This window comes from Thermobia domestica, chromosome 2, assembly GCF_964235325.1.
Source record: "Thermobia domestica chromosome 2, izTheDome1.hap1.1, whole genome shotgun sequence".
Classification (NCBI taxonomy): Eukaryota; Metazoa; Arthropoda; class Insecta; order Zygentoma; family Lepismatidae; genus Thermobia; species Thermobia domestica.
Genome location: NC_137455.1, coordinates 90737993 through 90760559, shown reverse-complemented (window position 1 = coordinate 90760559; position 22567 = coordinate 90737993). Strand labels below are relative to the sequence as shown.

Genomic DNA, 22567 nt, shown 5'->3' with positions numbered 1-22567 from the left:
CTCATATACAACTTGATCAAGCCATGCATCTCTGTTACTTCTTAAGTGGAATTTTTATTTCATTTCTCAGATGTATTCGGTTTTTATTTCCCACTGTAAATTATTTTTCTATCCAGACAATTTGATAGAAGCTACATGGTTACTGTATTTCATGCTCTTCGATTTGCCGTTGAAAGTAAATTTGTAGAAACTTCAGAATAAAAACTAAACACAGATTATTTTAGCACTTACGTGAAGAAATAGTCATATGATCTTGCTATTGGGTCACTGTCGAAGCAGCTGAGGCAGTAGTTTCATTGTGAAAATTGGTTTTGAATTCTAGTCGAGGCATTAAAAATGATGGGATGTATGTTTAATATTGATGCTGGCTATTTAGAAGGCCTCTGTAGAGGATTCAAGTGTGGTATTTTAAGTCAGACAGATTATTTGAATCTTGTACAGTGTGAAACATTGGAAGGTATGTTACAGTATGTTCTGTCCTTGTAATTTAATAATATGGTACATATCGAGAATTTGAGTGAAAATATTTTGACCATTTGCAAATGAAATTATTCACAAAGAGCTAGTTTTATTTTAAGAGGTACATACCTGTAAGCAAACTAGTAAAGGGAAATTAATCCTGCGTAAGAGCAACATTGCACATTTTAATAAGCTACTTGCGTTCGGTTATTTACAGTGCCTTAACTATAACCGAAAAAACTTGCTACGGTGCATTTCTTATGTTAATCATTTGTTCTATCGATCTCCCTTTACCTTCTTAGGATCCCAAACTACTAAAAAATATTGCAAGACAGCCCCTCTTGCAAATATACTAGTTGAAAATGGAGTGCAAGTAGAGAACCTCGGTGTAAAAGTGGAAGTTTTACGAATAGTATCTATTATGTGCAGATTTACGATCCAGAACTATACATAAATCAATGGTATATTTACTCCTTCACGAAACCGACTCTTATTACTTACGCCTACTTGTAAATTTAGCAGGCAAGTGTAGGCACATCAATCGAAATAATTGTTGAAAGCTTATAATTTACTAATTTCCTTCGTATTGCCCTCCAAAAAATGTGCCTGTAAATACAGCGTGCGGACATATATCTAAAACTGCAGTGCAAAAAACACCTGCGCTAGGTAGGCACTAGAAAGCACAAACGGTGTCTAACCGAGTCGGGGCAGGGCGAAGCTCTTGTGTCTGCGCGGGGGTGCATCAGAAAAAAGCAGAAGCGTGAATAATAGTGGATACGCACATAAACAAAGATAGTAAAAATTGTGAGTTTTCGCAATATTAGAAGTTTCTATAGCACTTGTACCCTTACTACGTATACTTGTAAACATGAGGTACACTTGTAAACATGAGATACAGCTTTGGTACACCGTGCAGAAATACTCCGCAAGCGGAAAATAGTATCTAATGTATTCATGTTCCATATGCACTCACTCATTTTATCCGTCTTAATACATTTATAATTTAGACTAGTAATCCTACATCTATAAAGATGAAAATGCAGCTGTAATACTTACTATTTAATTGTGCCGTCTGCATATTTTTCTTCCTTATAAAACAGTTTCGTCACTATGTACTTCTCTCGATATTGATTAGAACTAGTTCGTCATAAAAATGATAATTTTATAATTCGAGTGAGTGAATGTATGAAGGAGGATTGTGTAAAACGTTAAGTTCACCTTGTAGGAAACGAGTACTTCGTGCTTACAAGTCTGCAACCATTACAAAGGGTATACTGTTGTTAAAATAAATGATTACATATCAAAACTGAGTATGTAACATACTAATTTTCGCCAGTGTAGTATGTGTGCACGATGTAGGAAATCTCTATATTACGTTCACAAGTGTGAAACCATTACAAATCCTCTAACTTTTGTGATTTTATGCGCTATCCTCGTTCATGACCGTACCCTTCGTCGCTGATGCACCTGCTCCCCTAGAGACATTCCCACGCTACCGCGCGGGCCCCCTGCTACTTTGAGTTGATTTTAGTTTAGCGTCCCGTTCAGCAGCGAGGCTATATGAGACGTGGACCTACTGATTAACGTGGAATCCGAACCACATGAGCTCCCGCCGGGAATCGAACCCGGGTCTCCCACGCCAAAGGCGCGTACGCTAACCGCTTAGCCAAGAAGGAGCTCCCCCTGCTACTTTCCTGCCGTGACTTGGTTACATAGCATTGTCGCTTCTAGTGGCCGTAGGACAAGTTGCGTAGTGTGTTTTGGACTATCCTCGTTTATGGACATGCCCTGCGTCGCTGAAACGCCTGTCACGAATAGACGCGCTACGACACAGATCACCTGGTGCACCTTCTACCCTGACTGTTATCGTTCTCAATTTTAGTGGCATGTTTTTTTTTTGCACAACCGTTTTTGGGGCGCGGTGGCTTAGTGGTAGAGCGTTCATGTCCGGTGGTTGTGGTCCCTGGTTCGATCCCAGCTCGCGCCGTGTGGACTTTGTAGTGGACAAACACCGTGCTCGTGGGTCTTGTCGGGATTTTCCCGTTTCCTCCCACTTTCTTCATTTCATTCATTTCTCATCATCACCGTCTCCTTTAGCCTAGCCGGCATAACTGTGGGATGTGAAACTTAAAGATTTCATGTTATTTTACAGTAATATATTTACCGCAACTACAGACATGCAGTTATGTTAGGTATTCTAGGCACAGCTATTTCAAATGATATCCTAGACCTGCCCCTCCACTACCTTCTCTCCCTCACTTGCCTACCTTCTCTCCCTTAGGTCCCTGTACTCTCTTCTGGCTTACAAAACAAATAAGAAATGAAATATTTTTATTTTATTTGTGACGTTCCACTTTTGTTTTTAGGTAAAGAAGTCGATTGATTAATGAAATCGAGTGATTATGGAAGAAGGTGGAATGATAATTGGGAGGAAACGAGACACTTACAAAATCCATGAACACAGTGCTGCTTACCAAAAAGTCCTGTTGCCTGTAATCTAATTTCCATCGTTACCTCAGCTGATAAGAAATAAATCTCGTGAAGCAAGCTAGCCAAATGATAACCGGTTAACTAGAAGTCTATTTATAGTATTGCAAGATGACTTGTGCTAAGAAGCATTAGTTTAAACTATAATGTGTAACGAAAAAAAAAAGTCTTCATGTGGCTCGATAATAGTTATTTTTCGGTAATTTCAACTATAGTACGACCAGAATAATAATTGAAACTAACCTGATTTTTTTAAAGCCTATATTTCAAGTGCTTCCCGTGGCACTTTTCATCAGAGCTTTTAAAATTAAAAGTTTCTTCTATGCAGGTCTTCACATAGTTTTTGATAACAGGGATGTGCGTGTGCATTTACAAAACTTTTTCAGTATAGTATAATTAGGTTAGTGTACTAATACCTAAATCAAATCTCTTTTTTATGTATATTAGGAATCTTAACTTGTAATTTTCTACATTGCACTCACTGTTATTATTTTAAACTTGAGCCTCGTTATCTCAATATTATGCATGACTGATTTTGTGTTCAACCATCTTTTATAGTTGTTTATTGAGGGTATTATAATAATTGAAACTAACCTGAATAGTGTTCCTTTCATTTTTTATATAGCGAGTGAAATAGCTACTATATTTCGTATACTTGACTATTTACGTTGGTATGGAGAATTATTCGTATGGATTATTTCATGAAACTATTCATGTTTTTTCTTGTATGCGTTGAAAAATAATTTCAACACTTAAAAGTATAATAGGTTTGTAAGCTTTCCTTAATACAGTATCCACTTTTGAAGTTAGATGACTAAATTGAAAAACAGCTCAGTTGTGGTGGATGGATAGGCTCTCAAATATTTGCTCTTTCTGCACAGCTAGGTATCATGTATACATGGTAACAGCTAGATATGTTTATAAAACTTCTATGTATTCAAACACTATTATTAAGATTAATCCATTAATAGTCCACTAAATGAACTATATTTGTCTTATACGCTTCAATTTTATGCTTTATAAAATTTCTAAATTTCTTGTACTTATATTTTTTCTAAAAATAGATTTGAAACTACATCTACAAGGAACTGACTATGGTAATTTTCTCGCAAATGAACCCAGTCCGTTATCAGTGTCGGTTATAGATGACAAACTCAGGGAAAAGTTGGTGATCGAGTTTCAACATTTAAGGAATCATGCTGTTGAACCATTATCTACATTTTTAGATTACATAACGTAAGTATAATAGATTCAAAATATTTTTGTTTGTATTAGTTCCAGTTTCCGTACATTTGACATCGTGCCTTATCGCAAAATGAGAAACTGCCTTCCAGAGACTTAAGTCCGAAACATTGAACCTAGATCTTGACGTACCTCGAATCTCCTTTCAATGGAAGACTTGTTTTCTCCCCATTCTGTTACAGGAAACTGTGCATATTCTCTAATAGAAATAGACCATCTCGATATTATCTCCGACTAAATATTCAGATGGGATGTAGAATACAATCATAAAATACGACGAAAAAGAAGGTAAAAGTAAAAGCTGACACTACATGGTACGACATTAAAGCTTGTGGAAAGTATATCGTCAACAGAACAACAGAAACAATTGGAAGGAGTCATGCGCTCTTGAACTAGTGGAAAACTTAATGGATTCGCGTGCTGATGTTTGTTTTTAACATGGGTTCGAATCATGGTTAGGCTTTTTTAAAGAATTGCATTTTACTGACAGCATTCATGTTTGAATGAAAGAAACGTACAAATATGTATCACAGCTATGTAATGTAGTACATTAGAATATATATATATATATATATAAAACTAGGGATGCAAATAACCACTCGCCCGAGTCGAGTTCTTAACATCACTATTAAAATACCGAAGGTAAATAAATGATTTCTATTGTGAGATGTGGGCTAGTAGCTTTTTTTCTTGGGCTAGTAAAATTTTGTTCCTTATTTGCATTCCTGTATTAAACAAAATCAGAACTCGTTTTCCTCTTGTCTTTAACGTTTAGTACTGCGTGGGAGATTCATATTCGATTCTTTGCGGGAGCTCATGTGGTTCGGATTCCACGTTAAACAGTATATCCAGATCTTACTTAACCTCGATGTTGCAAGGAACGCTAAACCCCAATATAGCACAGTCTAATGTTTACTCTTAAAAGAAAGCAATATGGAAAGAAGTTCATCCTAGAAACGTTCTTTAGTAGTTCGGTAAGTAGGGGCATCGTTTCTGGAGGGCAGACGGGCAATTTGCCCCCGACCCCTTGAGTTTCAAATGTTTATACATTTTAGTCAATAATATACTAATGAAAAACGCGAAACCGTGTATATCGGAGTCTCTCTCCTCCTAAGCAAAATTTGAAATGACTACTACTGGCAAGGGGAATCATTGTGTAAGAAAATAAATGGTCGCTAAATTTTATCAATACTAACAAAAAGGTCCTTTCTGCGTACAGAAAGATGTAACAAATATAAAACCGGAAATTTGAATATCGTAGGTATTGTCCTTTTTCCCCTTCAAATATAGATTTTTAAAATGCTGAGTCACGTATTTTTAATGAATAGAGTGTGTACCACAGAACACACCTCCAACTTAAGCAAATCCCAATATTGAGCACTTTTGGAATAAACAGAGAAATTTGAATATTTTATAAATTTCCCTTTTTCTTAAAGCTACGGAAAAGTATTCTCTTACTTTCAATTAAGAGTTTATATACCGAATTTTACACCTCCAACTTGAGAACGCTTAGATTTGCCATTTTCTAAATAAAAGAGTGGTAATTTAGATATTATAGAAATAAGTTATTTTCTATCTTTAAAAGCAGAATATCTAGAAACATTGAAACACATATTTCCGTATTTTTAATTTAAAAATTATTTCTCACTTCCATGTTAAACGAATTCTTATGTTCGGCACTTCCGAAATAATAGTAAATTTGTGTATAGAAATGATAACCTTAGGAGCGGGATTTTTTAAAAACGCTGAAACGTATTTCATTACTTTAAATTCAAAGCACTTATGCTAAATTCCACACATTCAACTTAAGCGTAATAAGGATCTATGGTCATTCTTTCTAACGTAGTCTCAGAAAGGCAGGTCCCACTTTTTGTGAACAGAACTGTACAAGTAATCCTGTAAGAGAAAGACATTAGTGGCCATACTTCTTCACTAGTAAGTTGATCTCTGCTGGAGTGTAGTTATCATATCAAAACCTTTCTTGACAGCTTCAAATATTATTTTTCAATTTTAAAAATTGCACAATAGCAATACCAGGTATTGTGGAAATTAAACTGTTTAACATTTAAGGTAGTGTTAATAATTCTTTCCAGGACTGTTCATACATAGCAGAAATTTTAAGATGTTTGGGGTATAAGAAAAGACTCAGAATCATCATCATCATAGGTATTCTGCCTTTATTGGCAGGTCACTTGCCACAGCTGAGAAGCTTCCATGCTCCACGGTCCTCCGCTAACCTCTTCGTCTTTGCGTATGATCTTTCTGTTTTAATATCATCCATTAATTGTAGTCTCCTTCGCCCCCTCCCTCTCTTTCCCGCCACCATACCTTCTAGGACGTCCCTCATGATACAATCTCTTCTTAGGCAATGTCCCAACCAGTTTCTTTTCCTCTTCCTAATACTATCTAAAAGTGTTCTTTTCTCACCCACCATTTCTAACACTTTCTCATTCGTTTTCCGCTCGACCCAACTAATTCTTTCCATTCTTCTCCTCACCCACATTTCGAAGGCTTCCAGTCTATTTTCGTCACCTTTACGTAATGTCCACGTTTCCGCCCCATACAGTACAACACTCCACACGAAGCATTTTATGAGTCTTTTCCTCAACTCTTTATTCAAGGTCCCACAAAACAGACTTTTCTTCCTCCTAAAGGCTTCTTTCGCCATTCCTATCCTTGCTTTTATTTCATGTTCGCACTTCATGTCATTACTAAGAATATTACCCAAGTATCGAAAACTATTCACTTGTTCTATTTTCTCCCCTCCTACTTTTATATTTGATATAGACCCCTTCGTTCCAATCACCATGGCTTTTGTCTTTCTAACATTTTATTGATTTTCTTTTCAGATTCTGAAAGAAGTGCCATATCGTCTGCAAATCTTATGCATTTAATCATGCTACCTCCTACCGAAATACCATCATCATCATGTAGGCTCTTTTTCACTACCTCTTCTAGATAGATAGACTCAGAATTGCTTATTAAAAATGAGCGTTATATAAAGATATAATGTGCATTGTACTGGTTGCGCACTTAATTTGGGCAGCTTATGCTATTAGCGATGTATCGACTTTTGCCCTGTAATGCGATAAATTTGCTGTTGATGTTTCAAGAAAGAGCCGCTTTCGGCAATTATCATATGATAGCTGACGCATACTAAGATTAGTTTATTAAATTTCTAAAGAATAAAAGATAGGCCAGCACACTAAATTTCCTCGCCCCCCATTATCTTAAATCATATAGTGCTTTAGTTAAAACTGAAACATTTATGGATGAAGTATGGACGTTTACGGAAAACTCATTCTATCAGTAGAATTCCCTTTCTGGGTTCTGCAGAAAACCGTGGATTATACAATATTGTATGGTTTATTTGTAAAGATAAGCTTCCGGTGATGAATTAATTAAAATGATTCTCAAGACTTTCCCAGAGAGGAAAGAAATATTCAGTTAAAGCAACAAATACGGTGGTATATGGTAAGTCACTTTTCTCCCAGAAATTTTATAGACATTGTGGATGATCGTGTGGTTTATTAATAAAGTATCTGTGAAGTGTAATAATTAGAACTCTTGTTTTTGATTTTCAGTAAAATTACCTTTCAATTGGTGTAGGAGAAAAATTCAAAGGATCTGAGTAAAACCGTATATTAATATTCGGTCTCAACTCTTGATACACTAAACGATGTGGCTTTTAGTCCTTCGGACAAAGAAACGTACAGAATCTAAAGATTTTATTTTTATTTCTGTATTTATTTTTAAAGAGAGAAATTTGTAAAGTCGTCGAAGTCTCAAGTTCATTTATTTTTTCGCGTCTTTAACAATTGAGATATTTATGTATGAAATATAAGCATAATAGCATGAACCTTTTTGAAAAAATGTCCGAAAAAGAAATGGCCCAAAGAGACCCCTTCTAGACTTTTTTTTTCCCCCTCAGGGAAGACTTACGCCATATTGTAGGAATGTTAACAAGATAATGGTGTATGAAATGTAAACAAAATCATTAAAGCAGTTTTTGAGAAAATCGGAATTTTCGATTTTCGCCTGCTTTTCAGTGTAGGAAGAATAATTAAGGGAACAAAAGAAAAAGCGAAGAATCGTGAAAGAACATTGTGCGTTTAAAATTTGGTGCTGCTTTGCATGTGTACATACATCAGGATAGACATCCAAAACCACTTTCTCGGCATGAAGTGGCCGTGGAACACGCAAATCCATTCAAAAAATCTTATTTGTATTATTTATTTATTCATGGTTATAGGACTGAATGCTGTCGTCACTCGAAAGTAAAATTGGAACACATGAATCTGCGTTATTACATATAATTTTACAAACATGTAACTTTAGACTGCTTCTGTATTATGGTACATTACTCATAAGTATTATTTCCATTTCAGATATAGCTATATGATCGATAACATAATTCTCCTTATCACCGGTACACTTCACCAGAGACCAATTTCCGAATTGATCCCCAAATGTCACCCTTTGGGAAGTTTTGAACAGATGGAGGCAATCCATGTCGCTGCTACACCAGCTGAGTTGTACAATGCTGTTCTTGTCGATACTCCTCTAGGTATGTTCCATCTTCTTAAGTTTATTTCCTTGCATAATATGAATTTCAGCATCGTATGGTTATAGCTTATAGTAGTGAATTGTACGGAAATAATTGATGGAAGAATGAAGTATGATAGTTCAAAGAGTATGATAATTCATATTTACCGTAAACAGAGTGCATACTACAGCTGTACCACTAAGCGATTGTTGGCACATCATTTAAAATCCTGCTGTCTTTAATTCTGTGGGTAGGCACAGCGAAAACTGATTCTCGTCAAATTTATTTAGAGATTTTAATAATTTGCAATTAAACTAAATAATCCAGATGAATGGATTAACATTAACGCTCTAAAGTTGGAATCCTTGGATTCGAATCTTTCGAAAGGTCATGCTGACTTTTTTTTTTTTTTTTTTTTTTTTCCAATATGAGAGTACTGCTATAATACAGCTTTTAGTATGTAGGCTGTGATGTACTTAAGATTTTTTTCTTTCATATAATAGTTAATGCTTTCATTGTAAAAGTGGCATTTGCAGTTAGAGATCTGGGGCTATGTTCATAAACAGATCAATTTTCTTCGCAGTTCTGTAGCTGTGTAATCAGTGTAAGGAACTAAGATCATTTCAAAGTATTAATATATAAATAAACATTCTAACAAGTTTTCTTGAAAGTAGCTCGTGTGTTGAGTTTCAGTGGTACATGAATTAATATTTATTTTATTGTTTGCTATTAAACTGTAGCAGAATGTGATAACAGATATTCGTAACTCTTATGATGTGTTGATATCGAGCTTTTTCTTTCTTTAATAGCTCCTTTCTTCGTTGATTGCATAAGTGAACAGGATTTGGATGAAATGAACATCGAAATAATTAGAAACACTTTGTACAAAGCATATCTCGAAGCTTTCTATGATTTTTGTAAGAAACTAGGTGGTACTACAGCAGACACCATGTGCGAAATATTAGCAGTAAGTACTTACATTTTTTTATTTACATCTTGATCATTGAGATTTTAATGCTGCAGTTCATGTATGAGATGTAACTAATATCTGGGAGATATGTTTCCCTCATAAAGAGGGTGATTCAGTTATATTGAGCCAATTTGAATGTACTTCTGACCTAGTAAATACAGTTGTTTCCACCGCCGGTTGTGTTCGGTCTGCAGACCACTTCTGCTGACTCTTGCTCGGCATTAAAGTTTCTATTGCAGCTGGACCATGGGAATTGCATGCCATTCATCCGTATAGGCTTTCCACAGGCCAGAGACGGTGCGGACTCGACGATCAGACAGAAGCCGCCGCTTGAGGAGTCCGAAAGCACAATATTCCATTGGGCTGGCATCTGGACTCTTGACCAGGACGTCAAAGAAGGAAATTGCCGCAATTCAGTTTCCTGTTTCATACGACGATAGAATTCTAGCAATGTTTTCACCGTATGGCTGAATACCTTGTCTTCATGTAGTTCAATCTGGTTCACACCTTGTCGGTACGGTGCTGGGATTTCATGCTGGTACATTTCAGTCAGAACATAAGTCTAGTAGTACGCAGCATTGATTTTGACGTTTAACTCCACCTTTCGAAGAAGCAGTTTTTCCCTGTACGAGAAACCGGCCACAATCACGAACTATTTTGGAAACTCTCTCTCTCTCTCTGTGTAATGGCACGAATTTACCACAGTTTGTGAGATAAATCCATGCCTTATCAAGGGTAACAAATAACTCCCACCGATCACCCGGGAAATGACATTCATACAGCCTCCTGCAGTTCCTTTTTCGCTCGGTAGCGGTCAAGTATATACATGTGGTAAACATTATTGTGTGTCACTAAATTAGTGGACCTAAAACATGAAACACTAGTTTCATATTTTTCTTAATTTGAGTGTATTGAATTAAACCGCTTTATGAGCAAGCCATGATTTTCTAACCGACGATAGTATGAAACATGAAATAGATATATCCAAAGTTCGGAATGTAGATATATTGTATTTCTCAATATAATTTCCGTCTAACTTCTTACACTTTCCCCAGCTCTACAGCACGTTTCCCATTTATGTTCTAAATAAAATTGGAGAAAAATGATAAGATGAATGAATAATTCCCAGCAATCATTCAAAAACTTCTTCTTTCGGTTAGAACTATGTGGTCTTACATTATCATATTGAGGCAGTAAATAGTTATGAGTTTCTTAGGTCAGTGCTTCTTAAATTGTTAATGTAGTGGACACGATGAAAGACCAAAAATAATAATCAGCATTAATTGTGGTTCGAGATAATCCTCCAGGATTGTTCCACCACAATCCGAGAATATCGTAAATATTGCGTCATCAATAGAGTTTAATTGGGAAATCAGCAGTGAGTCTATACCTCATCAACAGAAGGAACAAAACAGTTTTGAGGAGGGTCCGCCACTTTTGACTTCTGATTTCGGGTTAAAATATTGGATTTGTTTCATTAGTTATTAATACTTACTGTCAAAATAAACTCTTTAGTGACCTTACACGTCATGAACTTGATAGCAAGTGTAAAATCTGTAGTTCCTGCTCCAATTTTAATAGCCGGATTGCGCAGCAAGCTGAGATTTGCTAACTCCCATATGATCGGGAAAAAATTTCGTGTATCAGTGCGTATGTCGTAAGTAGTTCGTTTGTTTTCAGCAAGAAATTTCTCACAGAAGTGATTAAGGTTGTTTTAATCTATTTAGGTTCCACTATAGGGATCTTTTCCTGGTTATCTCTGTAACTTTAAATTGACCAACTGGGTGATGGACGAGTGTGGAAAATCCACAAATTTAGTCTAATACTCTTTATAGTTGCTGATCGTAATATATATATATATAAAATATAGTGCAGTGGATCACTGAAGTTGGGAAGGCAGTCACAGAAACCTAGGACCTTAATCTAGTAATTGGGAGCATCAGTGGCAACGAGGACGACAGCAACAGCCTGTGTAGCTCTTTTTCTTGATCCCCTGTGACTGTTACTAACGAACAACATGGAAAGTGATTATGGAGGACACCGCTGGACTTCGTGGTTTTTGTGAAAAGAGGGCTGGCTGCTGCTGAAATCTCTATGCGATTTGTAGGAGTATGTGAACATGCATCGTCGCGGAAAACTGTACAACTGGGTAGAAGGTTGAACAGTGGGTAGCAACTCGACGAAGAGAAGAATCAGTTCTTGAAGGATACTGACAATAACAACACCAGCCATCGTCGCCGTGGTAGAGAGAGAACAAATCATCATATTCTCTGAAAAGGAGGCTGCCAGAGGGCTAACCAGAAACACCCTACAGCGCATAGTGCGCACCACTTACGATTGGGGAAAGTCAGTGCAAGATAGGTTCCAAAACTCTTCTCTGCAGAGCAAAAGCAATGTCGTATGGACATGTGCAGGTAACTTTTCAACGCTATGATGATGATGCTGAAGATTTTATGTCTAGATTTGTGACTTAGGATGAAACATGGCTCTATTACAATGATCCGACGACGAACTGGCATCAGTGCAGTGTTCGAACTCCTTCCAAAGGTATTTCGAACAACTTCAGCTGGGAAGCGTATAGCTACAGTATTCTGGAACACGAAAGGCATTATCCTGATCGACTGGCTGGAAGGTAGAGCTACAATTAACAGTGTAATGTATGTGGAGATCCTCAGACGCTTACGTCGTGCCATTCAGAGAAAGCGGCCAGGAAAATGGGCGAAAGTTCTTCTGCAATATCATAATGGACGTCCTCACACCAGCCGCGAAACCACTGCTCCCATTGATCAACTACAACACTGCCACACCCTCCCTACTCTCCGGACTTAGCTCTCAGCGATTACCATCTGTTCGGGGCAATAAATAAATAAATAAAACACTGCATGTACTGTTTACAATACTCATGAAGAAGCTGTCCAAAGGTTGGTGCGTGAAACTCCAAACATTTGAGGATCTTCTGAAGCTGACATACCGCTGGCAAAAGTGCATAAAGGTAAAGGGAGACTGTTGAGAAGGTGGAGACATCAGTTGCTGTGTAACCTGTGTGAATATGTATGAAAAAATAAAAATGTAGAGTATTATAGTAGGCCTCTCGTAATAGTGTTTAAAACTCGGTATTAGTGCAGTATTCCTAACTTAGCATTTTTTCTATTTATTTTATACTTTTTAGTCACTATACTATGAAAGCGAGATACGAACAGCTATTCGAGTATAAAATCCGTTACAAAGTATTTGAATATTAAAAAATGAACTACTACGATAATAATAATAATAATAATAATAATAATAATAATAGTAATAATAACACTGATTCTCTTCAGTAAATTTTGTGATTTTGATCGGTAAACAGACTGTTACATTTGTTTCTGTTAGGTAATGTATGGTGATCCATGAACAAATTTCTTAATATTTCAAAAACTGAACACAGGGTTCTAAACATGATTATAAATCTCACTAGAAAATCTGTGATCCGGAAATTTTATTTCAAAACCTTTCATCTGCTTGTATTTAACTGCTGCTAAAATGAATAAAGTATACAAGTAGGTATCAGAGAGATCAAGGTAAGACTTTACACAATAGGCTCCCACGGAACCGAATCAAACAGATATGTTCAAAAATATAGCAATCCGAGATATTTTTATTTTCCATGCGTTGATTTTCACCTCTTTCCAAATGTTCGCGTAAAAGCATTTTAAAAGATAAACGAAGATTGCAGTTTTGGATTAAATTTAGATTCATTTAACTTAAAAAGCTTGAGTGGTCCAGTAAGTAAAATCGCTCCAGCTCAGTGGAGAAGCTGTCTCAGATTGCCCATCACACTAAATGCAGCTAGATTAGGCCAAAAGATTGTTTGTTTTTACCGGAATTTTGACTTTAATAACTTTATGAGACTTGTAATAACTTGCAATTCAGTTAACAACAGATGAATTATAATTAATAAATTCTCTTTTTGTTTCAGTTTGAAGCTGATCGCAGGGCTATTATCATTACCATTAATTCCTTTGGAACAGAATTGACTAAGGATGATAGAGCAAAACTTTACCCACGCTGCGGAAAACTGCATCCAGATGGATTAGCTGCTTTGGCTCGTGCTGATGATTATGAACAAGTGAAAGCTGTGGCAGAATATTATGCAGTAAGTTTGCATTTGGCAGTGTATGTTGTGAACAGGTATAAATAATTTATAATTGCACACATGCTGTATCTCAGTTCACCGAAGATTTATTTGATCATCATCATTTGTTTCCCATATTTGAATCAAATTGGAATATTAATTGAAGTTTTAATAATGAAAGGGAAATACTATAATGAGCATTATTTCCCAAGTAAAAATGATTGTATCAACAAATAAAATACACTAAATGGATAGAAAACAAGGGGTTGCCGTAAGCTATGAAAATTGATTCTACGTAAAATATTATTATATCAGTACAGTATGTAGCAAGAACTTCTTTTTAACAGAAGAATATAGAGGGTCATATTCGGAAATACAACACAGATGGATCAAAATTGTCGGTCAATACGACGAAAACAATCATAACATTCTAATCGTACTTCCAACAAGATGATATTCAGTTTGCAAATAATCTAGCCGTATACAGGATGCTTCAGTGTTTTCTGAAGGCTGTTGACTTCTTACATATTTCGTTTATTGTTGTTCTTATTATTGGATCAAAATTTTTCAGTAGTTTGTGTATCTGTACATGAGTAGAGGAATAATAGCTTACTAAAATATGAAAATGCTAAAGAAAGCCTCTCATAATGCAATAAAACATGAAATCGTAGAGGAGTATTAGTAAGTTATGAAGATCAGGCTTACATAAACTATTTTATTAATTATTTTATTTTCTAATTATTATATAGAGCTTATAAAAGAAAGGGTTAGTAGGTAACAAAAGCAAACCTAGATAGAATAATATACTTAAGATGAATTTAAAGGAACATTAATTACTAGTAGATGGCAGCATGGTTCTCCAATTTTTCTAACATCTTTTGATAGGTTAGGGCAATATTCGCAACAACTCAGTCAAAATCAAGAGAGGCTTTTCGAAATTTTGCCCAAAACCAAACTGAATCAGTAAGCTTAAATTTTGCCCAAAAACAAACTGAATCAGTAATCTTAGAATAATTCTTGCTGCTGTTTATATATATATTGAAAGAATTTTATTATTGAGAGTATATCTGAATAGTAAAATCTCTCCGCAACGAATAAAATAAATTAAGAATTGCACACGTTATCCTCTGAATGTGTATTCAATTTGCCTTTGCAAAGTTTGAGTATTCATGTCTGTAGTTTGAATTATCGTGAATACTGTCACTCCGTACAAAATACATTGGAAAGGTGGAGCAAGCTTGCTGTCACCTATTGGCGATAGTCGAGCCCTTGCTCTTACCTTAAGAGAAATGTAGAAATAGCAAACTTACTGTATTTCGGATTCATCTGACAGTACAAGATGCATCAGGAGTTACTGAAGGACGATACTCGAGGAGGATAAAAGTGTATTATATCTATATAGTATTATATGTAGAGAAATAAGACGTAATATATGAAAAGATTGGAGTACCAAGTGTTACATGGGTTTTGAAAAGTTTTAAGAACGTAGATATTAGGTACTGTGGTTACGTTGTAATTTCGCTTCTTTTGTTTTTTCGGTTAGCGAGATATATGTACTGTACCAGCGTGTACGTTAAAATATAAGGCTACATGCCAGTAACAGTAGTATATTGAACTATAGTAGAATAAACCCGTACAGAATCATTTTAAAGCAATTTTCCATCGTAGCCCTACATTTGAATGTGTGGTATTGTTCCTAGAGATAGGAAGGACTACTAGAGCAGAAATATAGTGGCAGTCCTTTCCCCAGTGGTGTAAGAATATATGAAATATCGGAAATCAAGGAGTGAGGGAATAGATTGATAGTTATGATTAGTATTGAGTAATAATATCTGCATAACTGACTCACACACACGTTCAGTGTTCATGCGATACAAGTATTAGGGACATCTTGTAGTCAAAAAGCCAGATTCTCGCTCTATAAATAAAATTAAAATATTCTTGAAATTTCTTTTACGCGGAATTAATTTCCATAGCGTATTGCAGCCGTTTCTTTAAACCATCCATGCTGTTTACCAACTTGCAAGAGAGGAGAAACACATATTGTATTTGTATATTCGAATATTGTTTAGTAAACTATTGTTAATCATATGTCTTATAATTTGAACAATTAATATTCCAGTAATGGCAATAATAAAGCAAATCCGTAGTAACTTAACAAGACTGTGTCAGTCGATAACACACTAAAAAGTGCTCTAAGTTCGATGCATTATATTGAAGACTACAATATTTTTGGTGTGTTATTGATTGCTACAATATTGTACCCACGGCATACACTTTCGATATTTAAGAATGCCTGTGGAAATTTTCGGCAAAGAGACGTTATATATTAATGTACATTTTTAATATGTTATACAAGAAAACTTTATTAACCAATGTGCAGTCTGAATTTTTGACCTATCAAGAAACTCATAGTCTATGTAAGTACGTGAATCTTTCTAATTGATATTGGGTTAGTACGATTGAAATGTCTGACTGACTTAGCCACTTTCGAAGGGGAGAAAAAACTAAACCGAAGCGTGGTTAGTTAAAGTAGTCTCCGCTGCAGCCATCGCTCAACCAATGATTGGATTCCATGACCAAAGAATCTGGAGTCTGAAATGCGAAAAATTTTCAACCCTACGTTGCAGTGCCCATTCTTCAGGCAAGTACATCTCTCTCAAAAATTGACAAGATGCTCGATGAGATGGTACTCTGTGGGAGAAACATCCGGAGAATACAGTAAATATTGTATTTCATACTGCTAATCGTGGAGTGTGCACTGTATTTTGAGGGACACGTGGATGTGCATTGTCATGCAGTATGGGAACATCATGTCTGTTGATCATTGCTCGATGTTTGCGAACAAGTTTGCATTGCATTTCATGAAGTTCAGCACTAACGATTCGCAGTGATGGTTTCGCCTTATGGAGAAAGACATGATGGATCACTCCCAACATGGACCACCATACCAGTAACAACACTTTGTGCAGATAGAGATGGCGATGGAAGTTTTGCTCGATGTGAACTCATAGCATTGATGAGTCCAGCTCTTTCACCTTATCGCTTGAACTTAGCCACCGAACGAGAGTTGTACAGTCATCTATAGTTGAATAAACACTTTCGCACGAGGGTTCGCTTTCACGGCGTTCTTGAGGAGCTCATTCAGATGCTGTTCGTGCCCGCGGGCCACATTTTTCATAGTTGTCACCGGCACGAAATTTCTCAAACCAAAGGCGCATAGTAAGTTCATTCATCACTCCTAACTTAAGTGCATAATATCGATGCTTTTAGATATGAAGAGTGTTCGTTTGAACTAGCCAAGAAAAGCCACTAGTATTTGTATTTAACACACTGCCTCCTTGCTCACACGGAGTTTCTGACGTCTTACACGTGACTTCGGTCCATTTATTGGTTGCGATATGGAGGGTAGTTTCCCACCAAGACGTAAAAATGGATATTTCAGTCGCAGCAGCCTAATTGCTCTGAATTGTATATTGACTGTATATGTATTAATGTGGTTCGCAGTGTCATAAAAAGCAAACAAGATTACCATTACATATCCCTTTCACGTTCGGAATACCAGACGAAAATGATTTTGAAGTTTCGAATGATAAGTCTGGAGTTTTTTAATACATATGTGACTTAAATTCGAATAATGCATTCTGTAGTTGACAAATATAAATCTGAACATAACGCTAGAGTTCACAAACTTGGAAATCGAATTTCTCTAGGTTTATATGTACAGTATGTGCACGTTGTTGTAATATTTTTAAGTGCGTGTGGATGTGATATTTTATTTTATGTGGTTTGTTGCCTTGTGCTGTTCTAATATTGCATTTCTTCTGCGCACTTTTTTCAGGAATACAGAGCTTTATTTGAAGGAGCTGGTAACAATCCCGGAGAAAAGACATTGGAGGACAAATTTTTCGAACACGAGGTAAAGATAGATATATATTTTAAGGAAAAATAAGAAAAGGAAACTTATTTCTCTTTCTCCTACCACTCTCTTTTCCTTTACTTTCTTTTAAAGCTCATTCGTGGCTAAGCGGTTAGCGTACGTGCCTTTGGTGTGGGAGACCCGAGTTCGATTCCCGGCGGAAGCTCATGTGGTTCGGAATCCACGGTAATCAATAGGCCCTGTCTCATAGCTTCGCTGCTGAAAGAGACGTGAAACTCAAAATCAACTCAACTCTTTCCTTTTTAATATTTCTTTGAGGGTTCTCAAGTCACCCATATAGAAGGGATTACCTCCTTTACGATTAATTTTGCTGAAATATGCAAACTTTTTATGCAGTTTCTCGTAGAATGTTCCTTAATAGCAAAAAACATTTATATAACGTAAGAATACATAAACTGTCTGTTATAACTAGTCAAGTTAACTCTTTGTTTACTTCGTAAATGATGCTGATCGACAGACTGTCACACTACAAGTGCTGAACATCAAAATTAATTCGTGTAATTAAGTATAACAGTTTGACAGTTCCTAGTAAGGTTGTTAACAGTTTGTGAATAACTATATACTAATCGGCGAAGCAATGGAAATTTCTATGGAAACAGACTTAATGACAGAGTCGTCTACCGTTGAAAGAAATAGCCACTTATTTATGCATTGTAACTGTTACCATTAAAAAGTTTCGCTTGCATGAAGACTGATTCATGAAATAAAATCTTTGTCTTACGTTCCACGTTTATGCCGTCTAGACTAAAGGAGACAGTAATGATGAGAAATGAATACAGTGGTGGAATGAATGAAGTGGGAGGAAACGGGAGAATCCCGAGAAAACGTACATACACGGTTTGTCCATCACAAAGTCCACTTGACGCGAGCTGGGATCGAGCCAGGGACCGACCCTTCGCACCAGAGGTGAACGCTCTACCACTGAGCCACCGCGGCGCAAGACTGATTCATCCAAGTTAGAACTGAGCGCATAGTGAACTGCAGGATTTGTAACTTTCTATTAATTTTGTTTACTCTATATAAAGAATGATTCCGTAAATTAGAATCGGAGTTTTTTTTTTTTTTTTTTTTTTTTTTTCAGTTTCGGACTGTTTTGCGTCTAATTAACTATATTAAATTACATGGTAGCGTCATTATCCAGTTCTTACTGTTGTTATGTATTTTTAACTGCAAGATTTATGAGGGAGAGTATTCTTTAGAGCAGTGGTTCTCAACCTTTTTTGACTGACGACACAATTTACTGAACGTCAGGGACATCGCGCCACACGTGTTTGATATTTTTTATAGATAATAATCTCTCTTTTAATAGTGCAACCAATTAGTTTTTATGACGACTCTATATAGCATTGAGCATTATTGATACCATTGGAGATGTTAACTGATACAGTCTGTCTGATTTTTAACTAACTATTAAATTCTTCATGCTTTGTAAATTCTAAAATTTCGCAAAACACCGTAGCTGATTGCGTGACACACCAGTGTGTAGCGACACATCGGTTGAGAACCATTGCTTTAGAGAATCAACGCTTTTGCTCGTTTGAAAATATTGTTCAAAGAATTAATCGATTTTTTAATATAGAATTAATGAATTTCTATAACACTGGTTCACGTCTCATGTTTGTTTTGTTCTAGACCTTTTGTATAAAGGTAACCAAGAAAGTTCTTTCGCTTTTCCACCCACCACCCTCGAACATCGATATGTCACCTAAGACGCCTGGAAGATCAAAAATAGTCCCCATCAGCATCAACGACTTTCTGCCAACGTTCTGGCAGGGCATGGATTCCATCACGGTAGAACTTGGTGGGCCGTTAAGCGAAGAAGGTATCAAGTGCATTTTGCACTTCTACTAGGCATTTGAACTGGCGTCCTTGAAGGTAATTGTCCAAGAAATGGAACAGGTGATAATCGGACGATGCACTGTCCGGGGAGTATGGCGGATGTAATATTGTTTCCCATCCAAGCCGCAGAATTGTCCTGGGTCATCCTAGCCATGTGGGGCGTAGCGTTGTTCTGTAACAGGAGAACCCCTTTGCGATTCAGAAGTGCTAGCTCTAGAGTTTTAAGTTTTTCTTGAACATACCTCAACTGCTAACAGTACACAGTTGCATTGATGCTCTGATCAGCTGGTAGCAGTTCCCGATGCACGATGGCGCGAGCAATCCACCAAACACATAGGAGGACCTTCTTCTGGTGTAGTGCTGGTTTCGGCTGATTTGGAACTGGTTCATAGGATGCTAACCCATGATGACGGCGCCGTGGAGTTTCGTACAGGACCCACTTCTCATCACATGTCAGCACCCTGTCTAGAAATGGCTCCTTCCTCAGACGAGACAGCAAAGAAACAGACGTCTGCTCGCGTTGCCTTCTGGCCCGGAGTTAAATCATGTGGGACCCATGAACCCAACTTGTAGTGCTTCCCAAGTTGATGGAGGTGCTGCCGAATGGTTTCTCCACTCACACTGAATTGTAGTCCCAGTTCCTCACATGTCTGGCCACTGTTCGCCTCAATTGCTGCTTGAAGATCTTCATTTTGTACATGTGTTGGTCTCCCGGCACGTGGTGCGCCTTCGAGTATTTTGTCACCGTCCTTAAACTTGTTAAACCACTGCTGCACTGTCCGCTTAGTCATGACACCCCACCAAAGACCTGGCGTATCTCCCGCCCCGCTGCAGCAGCATTTGACCCCAGGTTTGAACTCGTTCAGCATACACGCCCTTATGACGCTCTGTGAAGGTCCAATGTTCACTCTGTCCTTATGCAAATTCACGATGTAACTGAACTGCCACAACCAGGTAGTATGTTGAATATACCCACAGCAATAACTGACTTTCGCCTTATCAAATCACGATGTGAGGGTCAATTAAACACAAGACCTCTACAAAAAGCGACAGAACTTACTTAGTTACCTTTATAATATTGAATTAATATTGCAACTTTAACGTGATCTCACTAAGAGATTAATGATTTGAAGCATTTAAAGATTAACCGCATAAAGGTATTTGTTATTTTTACTGGACAGAGATACTATATTTTAGATTTGAGCATTTCATAACAATTAGAAATACCAGTTCTATTTGGATTCAACGATAATTATATTACTATGTTTTACTTGCAGGTAAGGCTCAATGTAAACGCATTCTTGCAGCAGTTCCACTTCGGTGTATTCTATTCCTACTTAAAACTGAAGGAACAGGAGTGTCGTAATATTGTTTGGATCTCGGAGTGTGTGGCACAGAAACACAGAGCCAAAATCGATAATTACATCCCTATATTTTAAAGCTTTGCTGATACTGTTCATACGAAAGTGAAATTACGAAGAAACATTCCACAAAGCAAAAGGACAAACAAAAAATAGGTTGTTACAGAGTCTGCTGTTCCATTAAATGGAATAAGCTGCTAGTGCAAACAGTTCCGTAGTCTAGTTCATTAACTCCTGCTGTATTTTGTAATATATTGAGGAAAGTCAGTATTAAACATAATATCAATTATTTATGTAATTTATTTGGAGGTAAGGGATGTAATTCTAAAAAATTGCCTTTCGACCAAAAGAATTGTTAGATAATGAGTCATTCCGTAATTTTTATTTTGCAACAAATAAATGTTGTTCAAAAATCTGTAATAATAGCTTTTAAGTCAGCTATTTGGACAGTGGCCTGAGCCAAATGATGTTATGTAAGAAAATAATAGATTCGGTTTTGTCTGCAAATAAAATTTTAAAAAATCGAGATGCATGTAAGATATGACATTCCCTTGTGATTTATTATTTGGAAGTTTGTTGTGATTGTATATGGTGTGTAATTACATGTAAATTCTTCCGAATATGGTTTCATCTTAACATAAATTCCATTATGTACATAAAAAAATATTCATGTATGTACAATTTTGAAATTTCTGTAAATAGGTGTAATAAAGTAGTGTTAAAATTGTTTTAGCATTGCATAATTTTACATGATTCTTTAAGTATTTACCATATATAAATATGCTTGAAAATCTTGGAAATTAATTAGGACATGGAATTTTAGATTCATTAAAAACAGGTATAAGAAATACATATGAAAAGGAGATGCATTAAGGTTTCTGGCATTATTGGATACTACGTCATTCGGGTGAAATTTAGACATTTGAGCTGTTTGTTAAGTAACACTTTTGCAGGAAATTTGTGTAACGTCGTTACATCGGAAATCACTACCCTAGATCATGCAGTTTATCGTAGAATCAACGATTCAAATACAGTGTACAAAGTAAGCCTGACAAAAATATATTGAAACTAACTCATACGTCAACTTACTCTGTAGGCTTGCAGTAAAAACTTGATAAAAAAAAAAAAAAAAAAAGTATGCTTTCGTTTGAAGTTCTATGTACGGATGCGACTACATGATTTTCATTATTATTATTGAAGCGTTTGCGACAACGAATTGAGGAAATCCATAGATATTCTTTTCAGGGATGCGAACTGGTCAGTAAAGTAACTAAAAGTCAGTATTTTTGACGAAGTATTTTGTCACTCTTTAGATAAGTCAGTATTTTAGGCTCTTTGGAAGGTTCAACAGAAATTTCAAGCAAGAAAACACTATGTTGGTAGTTGCAAGCATTTTTTCAACAAGTCATCAATAATTTCTAAGTCTCTATTTAAATATTTGGAGTGTTTGAATCCTTAAGAAAGAAAGAGGACAGCTGGAAGAAAATTGTCAAAATAGCTAAAGCTTTGCTTATTCCTTACAAAGACACTTGTAGATGAGTGGAGACTATTAAGAGGTTAGAAGACGATGAGATCACAACTAGTGAAAAAAGAATAGATGTTTATAGGA

The 22567-nt window shown here is 36.3% G+C and overlaps 1 protein-coding gene across 1 annotated transcript; it reads left to right on the top strand.

Moving 5' to 3' along the window:
* Positions 1 to 231: 231 nt before the first annotated feature.
* VhaAC39-1 (V-type proton ATPase subunit VhaAC39-1) lies at positions 232 to 21687 on the top strand. The gene is made up of 7 exons (XM_081743904.1): positions 232 to 457; positions 4011 to 4182; positions 8577 to 8755; positions 9544 to 9701; positions 13663 to 13839; positions 17660 to 17737; positions 20875 to 21687. Exons 1-7 carry the CDS (start codon positions 337 to 339, stop codon positions 21034 to 21036), a joined length of 1047 nt encoding a protein of 348 aa, XP_081600030.1. The 5' UTR covers positions 232 to 336; the 3' UTR covers positions 21037 to 21687.
* The last annotated feature ends 880 nt before the right edge of the window (positions 21688 to 22567 follow it).

Coding starts and splice junctions, on each gene's coding strand:
- VhaAC39-1 (XM_081743904.1), top strand. CDS start 337: ATGATGGGATGTATGTTTAATATTGATGCTGGCTATTTAGAAGGCCTC. Junction 4,183..8,576: donor ACATTTTTAGATTACATAAC/GTAAGTATAATA, acceptor TTTCCATTTCAG/ATATAGCTATATGATCGATA. Junction 8,756..9,543: donor TCTTGTCGATACTCCTCTAG/GTATGTTCCATC, acceptor TTTCTTTAATAG/CTCCTTTCTTCGTTGATTGC.